Source organism: Salvia hispanica, chromosome 5 (genome assembly GCF_029641045.1).
Source record: "Salvia hispanica isolate PSC_SH4W2 chromosome 5, Shi_PSC_v1, whole genome shotgun sequence".
NCBI lineage: Eukaryota > Viridiplantae > Streptophyta > Magnoliopsida > Lamiales > Lamiaceae > Salvia > Salvia hispanica.
Window position 1 is genome coordinate 5278120 of NC_142696.1, and position 9869 is coordinate 5287988.

Below are 9869 nucleotides of genomic sequence, written 5' to 3' on the forward strand. Positions count from 1 at the left end.
ACGTAAAAAGTAAAATAAGTCGTGAATTAGGGGCAGGAATCAGATTCGTTGAGGAGAGGACCATCTTATTTGGAAGGTCTTCTTTGACAAGTGTCCTTTTTATCTCAAAAGCCCAAAAACGTGAACCGGATATTGAAAGCGCCAAACGTGAAGGTGGATCCATTTGCAGTTTCAAGATATCTTTTCTTCTAACCCCTTCAAAACCCACCCATATAAATAAAGGAAAAAGAGATTTAGAAAAGGAAAATCATCCCCCATTTCGAATGTGAATGCGTACAAACAACTTGAATTGGGGATGTGAAACTAAGAAAATAAAGAAAATGGTATTTTTTAACATCACCAACTCACAAAATAAAAAAAGGCACATTTTCCCAGAAAAATTCAATCATCTTAAGCCCGGGAACTACTAATCAAATGTGATTCAACCCCCATTTACACCACACACACACACACACACACATATAAAGAGGGAGAGAGAGCTGAACTTCCCTACAAATAGTTCATGACATAAAACAAGGGTGCAAGAAAGAGAATTCGTTTTTTTTCTGGGAACAGTACAAAAACTTAAAAATAAATGGTGCATCTCAACTGTACAAGGCTGTTTACAAAGCTCGGGGTAGGGGTTTGACGATGCAACCACCATACCTAGCTGCTTTATTAAAGCGCAGACAGTCGGGCCTTTATTGGTGTATCCGATCCGTTCCGATTTATGGCCAACAACTTAGTTCATGTTCCCCATGCATATATATTTCATCTGCAACAAAAAAAAAAAAAAAAAAGCACAATATTACTACGTTTTAACCAATATTATCAAAATCAACAACATAATGTCGAACTTTACTAGTTGAACAAAGACCTGTAATATATGATCAATAAATTAGTAGCACCAGCGGAGACAAGAAAGTGGAGCTACCTACTAAGTGATACAGCTATTTAAGAATTATGTTCATCTCGCATATTGTGGCCATGAGTTCAGTGTTCAGGCACTCAATCCCTTTGATGTGGTAAATTAGGATCCCATCAAGGTTTAGGAAATCAACATGTATCATAGGATGAAGTTTACAGAAAACAAAGCAACTCCGAGAATGAATCTTAAACAGATGGTGATCATGGTTTTTGTGTATACTCGTTTTAAATCATAAGACCCAAAATGAGTGTGTTGCACATGGCACTCTGCATTATACAGAGTCCGCTTGGAGTCCTCCCCAACCAAGAACAATTATAATGTTGGTCAATACACAAAAAAAAAAAAAATAGAAGTGAATACAGATACGTACTTCCAGATATTCATCAATCCCGTATTTTGATCCCTCACGGCCAAGGCCTGATTGTTTCACACCTCCAAATGGAGCAACCTACACCGAAAGGAAGATGATTAATGAAAGATGCAGCATACATTTCTTCTATCTTCCATACTACAGAAAAATTAGATCCCAACCTCTGTAGAAATTAATCCTTCATTAACTCCAACTAATCCATATTCAAGAGCTTCAGAGACACGCCATGAGCGTTGCATGTTTGTTGTAAAGATGTATGCAGCCAGACCTACAAATAAGAGATTTGTTTCATTCTAGGTACAAGGACCTATTAGATTGAAGTATTGGTTTCAATGAGCGTTCACCTTGGTAAAAGAAAATTGCTGAATAATTTCACATCTTAGATATACAGGAAGAACAGAGACCTTTTTATATTCAAGTTGAGGGTCATAACAGAATACCTGCATTAGTGTCATTGGCCCGGCGAATAGCTTCTTCCTCTGTCTTAAATTTCTGAAGAGGCGCAACTGGCCCAAATATTTCCTCCCTGATATCAAGAAAATATAACAGTTAACTATGATAGCAAATAAAACCATGTCAATATTATTTAAAAGTCATTTGATTGTGATCAATCTTAAGTTATTGAGCACTCAACAGAGAAAAGGGTTTTATTAAGTTTCTACCTAAAAGTATATAGAGTCAAAATGTATATGTAGAAAATACAAAACAACATGACCATTATCAATTTCCAGCCGCCAAAACATCTTACAACAAGCAATAGACAAGTAAGAGAAAGGTTGGTCACTGCAATAACCACTCCCTCAAGCACAAGCTCAGGTCAAAATTAGACTAAGCGACATGCTCCCATTAATTAAGTTTATTCCACATTTCACCGATGCTCGCAGAGACCAGGAGTGAAGGCTATTCTCCTTTCCTGCACCACCTACTATGACATATGAAAAACATTTTAAGTGCTATGCATTTTCAGTATGTCATGCAACAGAACCATCATGCTGGCGACTAGGTCAACATGGCACACAACAACAAAGAGTGATAACTACAAAGATATGCATTCTGTCAAAACATGTGAAGATGCTCCATTTCCTATAAGTAATTGCAATCACCTTTGACATCGCATCTACAAGCATCGTAATGTATAAAGAAAAGATTGTTTTGATCGTGCTGTTAGAGCTACCTTGCTAAAATCATCTCATTTTTTATATCAGTCAGCACCGTGGGCTCATAAAATCTCATCCCGAGACTGTGTTTCTTGCCGCCAACAAGGACTTTAGCTCCCTTGAACAAGAAATGTATAATTGTTAGCACAGTATGGCGAGTACATTATCAATAAAATGGCATGCCCTTTGGCACATTGAGTAGATCACAAAAGTTCCCAAAACCTGGAACGCTTTTAATTTTACAAACATCCAGTAAGGAGCTAACAATATAGTAGTTCATAAACACATGTCACCATCGCTTACATTAAGCACATGAAATCTATCACCATATCTTTTTCCAAACATATACTAGTACATATTTGTATTTTGAGTTATACAAGATTTCAAAAGCAGTGCACTGTCAATATCTAGCATACAGTTGATGAAATATACGTGTTTCCTCAAATATGTTACTCTACTTTAAGCCTCAATAGTTTCTAAAAGACTTGAAACCAACATGATTGACCTTTCAAAGATAATTGACGTTAGCAGTTATAATTCCATTCAACAAAACTACAAACCTTTGAGATGGCATCTTGCACAAACGATTCAACCTATAAAGAAATTGGAATGTGTCAATAACAACTATCTTGAAGTAGAGAGTTATATGCAATGGGAATGTGAAACAGAAAGCTAACCTTGTGCATTGCAGCATCATTAATCAAAGGTCCCTGTGTGAAATCAAGAAAAGTTAATGCTAATGATAATTCTAATAGTTTGGCTACATCATAGGTTTAGCAAAAAGGACATCTGTGAACAACAATGCTATGTTGGAAGAGAACACAATTTCTAGAGGCTTACCACAGCCCACGAAACTTTGCTAACAAACATGTTGGTGTTTAAATTAGAAAACACCATAAAACAAACAAATGCGATTAGGAAAAAAATGGTGTATTTAATTGTTGATCTACCACATAAACTCTCCATATACAAGCAAGACAGTGAGTTTGTAAAGCAGGGTTTGTGCTCTCTCTCCTTTGCTTCGTAATTACTAGTTGCCTTTCATCTTTAGTAGTTGCATTTTATTTGTTTCAGAATAGTTGTTTTGCATAATATATATTTATATTTGATGTAGAAGTGTTGAGAATTGATTTGGGTGTGTTACTTCTAATGCTGGGCCTATAGCATATGGCAGCCAAAAATATATGCAATAAAAGAATAATCAGCAAAATTTTGTAACAAATTTGAGATGAGCAAAAATACTGACCACATCTACTGCACCTTCGGTAAAGCCATGCCCAACTTTCATATTCTTAACAGCCTTTGAGAAGGCATCTGCAAACTTCTCATAAATTCCTACAACAAAAGGAAAAAAATCAAAACAGGAACATCAGAAGGATTATGTTAAGTTCCAGGAAAAGTTGAAACATGATGTATTAGTGGAACTCAGTAATATAAATATTATATGCAGTAGCTTCCAACTAATCTATGATTGTACTCATAATAGATGTCCCACAAAAGATGTCACATTTCCTTTCTCTCCACCTAACACAAAACAACATATCCTAAAATCCCGTGCCATTCTCCAACTATGCCATCTATTATGGGACGGAGGGAGTATTAATATATTGGACATTTCTTGAAGTTAACAATTTTATGTCAGCTTGGTACCTAAAAATATCCTAGATAGTACTAGTAATTGTTTATAGTTTTCAGGTCAGCCATGATTGGACAATATGTAAAATCAGTCTAAAAGTTGCATAATGCCACGGATAGAGATTTTCTGTAGCAGATTAGGTAAAGTTGAGTGAATCCTTAATAATTAAGGCGGTCTATGTACATGACTAAGCCTAATTTTCCATGTGATTAAACTCGTTTCTATTTTCAGATGAAAATTTAAGCACATGTACACCTATAAACTCGTACAAAACCACTAAAACATGTACTAATGAATTTAGATATAAGAATAGAAATGACACTCTTAAGGGTTTTCAGCTACCTTCTTGTACTAGCACTCTATTTGCACAGACGCATGTTTGTCCACTGTTCCGGAATTTACTTGCCAACTGAAATTGCAAAGATACAACAGGAAGAAAGTCAAAAAATTGAGAATGTATCATTAAGGCAACTTGCATAAAATCCTAATATTGAAACCCTTCTATTTCAACTAAATTACTGTATAAACTATAAACAAATCATCCAATTTTAAAGTTGAGGAAGCCTCACTGTTTGACATATTGAACATCACAAGTTCAAGAGCCAGACAACTCAAGTGTGTATTTTTATTTTGACCAAATAAAGAAAGCATCAGCCAAAATATTGAAAACAATGGAAGTGCTAGCAGAAGATAATTTAACATATTTTTTACCACTTTGAGTCATTGACTAACAATGATATCAATTTCCATACAAGAATTGATACTTCATCGTATCTACTTGATATAAGGTCAAGGTTCAAATTTATAACCTTAAAGTCTTTTTGCTATAGTAAAATTATGCAGATTATTAAGAATGGGTTCTCTTACAGCTCCTTTCACAGCCACATCAAGATCAGCATCATCAAAAATTATGCAGGGTGCATTTCCACCAAGCTCAAGGGAGACCTGCATGTGAGAATTTTTAATAAAATAGTAAAGATGATTCAAGGATGCATGCATTTCCACTGCCTACCTTCTTGACAGTCGCTGCAGCACCTGCCATCAATTTTTTTCCCACAGCTGTCGAGCCTGTGAATGTTATCTTTCTCACCTAAACAAATTTTGCTGACATTAAAGTCTATTTGTTTCAGAGTTCTAAACCATAAACACCACATTTGAGTTTTAAGAATAGAAAACCTGAGGACTTGCTAATAGAGCATCCCCAATTTCAGAAGCATTTCCCATTACAACATTCACTGCACCCTGTCTTGCAGAAAAAACACAACAATCAGAATTAACCAAACATTATAATAACCACAGATAAGACAAGATTAGCAAATACAGGTCATTATATGTCTTGGGTACATCAGTCATCAGTCCCACTGTTGTGTCAATAATTTCTAAAGCTTGACGATAAGCATGGACAATAGAATGAACCAAAATTAATACTCTATACTAGCTTATATCAGTTCGCTTTTGAGAGGGGGCACTGTCTGTTGTCAGATAACTCATTAGTGCTTGCGATTAAAATCTTCACTTTCAAAATAGAATAGATGCAGTCCTTGCATGCCAATACCAATATGCTACATGTCTGTGTAGTTTTAAAGGCTCAGAATCAGAATTACACGTGGTATCCCAGCTTGAACAGAGAGTTCCGCCGCCGCTAATGCAGTCAATGGAGTAAATTCTGAGGGTTTCACGACAACAGTACATCCACATGCAAGGGCAGGGGCAACCTGACATCAAGACAAACAATCTGATTTGCATGATACCAGTGCAGCGCTGTCACAAGAAACAAAATTTCGAAAAGACTAAAGAATAGGAAATTAAACCAACCTTGCGTGTAATCATTGCCAAAGGAAAGTTCCATGGTGTAATTGCCCCAACAACTCCAACTGGCTGCGAGAGAACATTCCTTTTGTTAATATAAATACCTAAATAATCAGTATATATAGGTGCCCAACCTTATCAACCCACAGTAGGACTTTCAAGTATAAATATAATGTAGGAGTAGATGACTAAGTTTCAAGCATAAACAATGTACTTTCCTGAATGCACATTTAATCTCAACCTATGAACTATTAAAACAACCACTTGTGGATTCTTCCTATAAAATAAACCTAATTTTCCCTGAGTTAAAAAATCTTCAAGGATCACTTCACATTTCAAAATTAATTCAACATCGATTTCATTATCTATAGCATCAAGGTTTCTCAGTTCCTTCAAAACCTAGCTGATTGATTTAAGGACTCTGTTTTTACTGTTTCCTCTTTGTTGAAGAGTTTGTTCTCTATAGATGAAACAGAAGGACACTGAATCCCAACTCTTCAAAATGCAGTTATATCATTCTACCAGCATCTTACTTCCTATTCTCCTTTGTTCATGAAACATATATTTAGGGTCTCATTGACTTTTCCCTAGGTAATTGTCGGAACATGAGTTTCCACTTGATAAAATGCACAATAGTGTCAAAGAGTGCATAACAGAAACAGATGCAAAATATAAAGAGCTACTCAAGAACATTTACCTGTTTTACAACAAACAACCGACGATCAGGTAATGTTGCTGGAATGATGTCCCCATAAACTCGCTTGGCTTCTTCTGCAAAAAACTCCACAAAACTTGCTCCATAGCCAACCTGTAAAATCACATAATTTATATATGCTCTCCAGTGAAAGATATTCAAAACATAATGCTGTTATAGGTAGAGCAGGGATAGAAAACCAGGGTACCTCACCAATGGCCTCTTTTAGAGGTTTTCCTTGCTCTAAGGTCATAAGTTGACCGAGCTCTTCTTTGTGGGACATCAACAAATCATACCATTTTCTTAAACACTTGCTCCTTTCAGCAGCGGTTACCTTGCTCCAAGCTTCAATAAAAATTTGATGTGTTAGAATATTAGACTATATAAAACACAAACTACAGTTCCACCTTACAAAAAAGAAGAAAGAATAATTAATTTAATAATACAAAAAACAATTAATTGGACTTATCAATAGGGAAAAATGGCACAACAGAATTAAACTAAGTTTCTTGTAATAATAATAAAAAAAGGACTAGGCATACACTAGTAGAAGACCATTATACCAAAACAAATCCAGTAGTTCATTTATCAGATGCCATGAATAACTTCTTCCCTTTTTTGCATAGTACTCTATCATCAACTCATCAGAAGGAATATCACACAGATAAGAAGCAGAGGCAGTTCCCTAAGCAGTGTTAGTTATTACTTATTAGATGATACCGCCCTAGGTAAGAAATGACTACTAGCCGGATAGCTGAACGAGAATATGTTTGACATATAACTTATTCTTATCACAGATATACTCATAGCGCCTTTAAGTGCAATGTCTGGTATCAACTACATGAGAATATACTAAAATGGGGGACAGGGGAGCAGATATCCGGTCAATTAACATGAACAACTCACAAACAAATGCTTCTTGCGCTGAAGCAATAGCATCATTTGTCTCCCTAGCACCCATGCATGAAACATTTGTTATAACCTCGCCTGTTGCAGGATTGATGACCTGCCATAGAAAGGTAACAGAACTCTTTTAATGCTTAGAACACACTCTACTCTTTATTTTCCCTAAGTTGTAATTGGCAATTGCAGAATCCCTAACCTCAATAGTTTTACCATCGTATGCATCAGTCCATTTGCCACCAATGAAACCCTGGCTTCTAATGAACCCCGAGCTGCTGAGACGAGCAGCAACACTGCTTGCGTCCGTACTCATCTGATGTGCCTGTAAACAAATTCTGATCTGAATCACAATATTCACAGCATTGGAGAAGCACTACTGCTAGCAGCGAAACACGATGATCTAACGCAGAAATTGACAAATTATAATTTAATTTCTACACTCGGAGCTAAGAACTACTAATAATGTCGCATAAAATTTACATACAAAATTGAACTGAAAGGAATCCGATATTAATCTAGTTCATCACGCGCAAACAAATACTAATATAGAAGATTTGATTATCGAGAGTGGAAATCGGAGAACCTGGCAACAAAATAGAGAGCGCGGTTGAGTTCTTGTGGCAGCAAAGCGGTGAGTGAGAGAGCGGCGGGTAAATGCCGTGGCGATGCGTGCCGACGCCATATGGTTTACAAGTGTTGACCAACCTCCTCTGCGTCGCAAGTGTAGAAGATCACAATTATTGGGATTCCAACACTTGTATTGCTGATGCTTGCTGCTGGAGTGTTATGCTGGAGCTTCACCTACGACAATAATGCTACAGCTATTTATTTATTTAATTATTCGTGTTTATTTTTAAAAATTAGTTTTGTCGTTTTCACGTGTCAGATTGGGCCTATTTAATATAGTCCATATGCAAATCTGGCCCAGCATCATAATTACGCTATAACTACTTCATATGGATCTTCGGTACGCTTCTAAAAATATTGCAATTTCTGGTGGAACGGACATGATTCTATAACAAAATAGGGAAATACATTAATGATCATAAATTTTAAATAAATTCTTCACATATGGTAGTTGTTAAATTGCTTTCAAATTTCAGTGCATGTATTGTATAAGGATTTCAAATCATTGTGACATCATCTTTCGAAACAAACTAACAGAAATCTAAATTTTTTCCAAAAAAAGTCTATTTTATAAGAGGCACCACACCAACCTAACTTTTCTCGTTACATTGTTAAAGGTTGTATCGCCAACCCCAGGTACCCCCCACTCCCGGCTACTCAGTAGCCCACTAGAGGGGAGAGTTCAACACACTGTCTCACCATAGACCCACCTCCACAAAGGCCAAGTCTCACCAGAGACCCACCTCCACAAAGGCCTCACGTTTGTGCCCGAGAGGTGGCAGTCTCCTCACGGTGGTAGTGGGATTCGAACACCCGCTCATTGTTACAGATCTCCACCTCTGGAGCCAACTGAGCTAGCCTGTACGGACTACCAACCTAACTTTTCTTTACATGAGACAATCCATAATTCCATATAAATTGTTTAGGTGGAGATTTGAAATACGAATGGATGATGAATCAAATAGAGTTCTTCACATCGTGGTATTAGTATGCTTATGTAATTTATGTTTGTATATAGTATTTGACTACTAGGGACGTTTTATTTTCACATTTGAATATTTTTTTTTATTTCTATTACTTTGATTTCTTACAATTTTAAATTAAACATAGCTCAAAATATAAATACTACTACAAAAATTTGGAATATTAAACTCCAATGCTTCAAAAACTTCTGATCCGTTTAGATAAATATTCCATTCTTTTCAATAATCATGATGTGTTTTTTCTGGCGTCCCAAATATCTTAGTTTATTTATTTTTCCTAGCTGTATTTATCACTCATATACCTTTTGATAATATTTATTGCTCAAATACTCTTACATTATAATTTAATATTACATACCAAAACTGAGTTATGCTTCCTCTCTCCGTTCCTAAAAAATACTAACTTAGTTTTGATAGTTAACACTACAAATTAAAATGCATAAGAAAAAAAATGATTGAAGTAGTGCTAATTAGAAATGACATTTATATTAATAACATGATGGTAATAAGTGGTGGGCTACATGTTAGTAAACATATTATATGCATGATGCTATCGAAGTGTGAGAAAGTTTATATGACTAATTTTGATGGATGGATTAAAATAAGTAACTATGATTATTTTTGTGAACGGGTTTATTAAAAAGGAGAAAGTGATAAACTAACTATCCTATACAACATTTTTTTGAATGAGAATTAGTTCTCGATGGTTTACACTGCATCGAATTGTCGTCAGTTCAATGAGTGCACTAGCACCATCAAAGTGAATGGCGAAAATTCCTAAAA

The 9869-nt window shown here is 35.7% G+C and overlaps 1 protein-coding gene across 4 annotated transcripts; it reads right to left on the reverse strand.

Moving 5' to 3' along the window:
• Positions 1-485: 485 nt before the first annotated feature.
• Positions 486-8274, reverse strand: ALDH5F1 (aldehyde dehydrogenase 5F1). Of its 4 annotated transcripts, none has more exons than XM_048085350.2 (19): positions 8060-8272; positions 7676-7798; positions 7480-7579; positions 6782-6918; positions 6577-6687; positions 5886-5948; positions 5675-5785; positions 5247-5312; positions 5083-5160; positions 4938-5015; positions 4413-4479; positions 3681-3769; positions 3112-3144; positions 2995-3027; positions 2452-2552; positions 1718-1803; positions 1439-1545; positions 1278-1355; positions 486-754 (listed from the first exon to the last, which is right to left on the reverse strand). In XM_048085350.2, the coding sequence occupies exons 1-19, from the start codon at positions 8156-8158 to the stop codon at positions 722-724; spliced, it is 1593 nt and encodes a 530-aa protein (XP_047941307.1). In that variant the 5' UTR covers positions 8159-8272; the 3' UTR covers positions 486-721. The 4 variants fall into 4 exon arrangements, 2 of the variants coding, with proteins under 2 accessions (XP_047941307.1, XP_047941308.1); XM_048085351.2 differs by lacking the exon at positions 8060-8272 and adding an exon at positions 7961-8050; XR_016130797.1 differs by lacking the exons at positions 486-754; positions 1278-1355; positions 1439-1545 and adding an exon at positions 2026-2199 and having other exon boundaries at positions 8060-8274.
• Positions 8275-9869: the final 1595 nt, after the last annotated feature.

Excerpts from the sequence above, each read along its gene's own strand:
- ALDH5F1 (XM_048085350.2), bottom strand. The coding sequence starts at position 8,158 with ATGGCGTCGGCACGCATCGCCACGGCATTTACCCGCCGCTCTCTCACT. Across the intron at positions 5,161-5,246 it reads CTCTATTAGCAAGTCCTCAG|GTGAGAAAGATAACATTCAC; the intron begins GTTTTCTATTCT and ends AAATTTGTTTAG. Across the intron at positions 4,480-4,937 it reads ATGTGGCTGTGAAAGGAGCT|TTGGCAAGTAAATTCCGGAA; the intron begins GTAAGAGAACCC and ends TTGCAATTTCAG.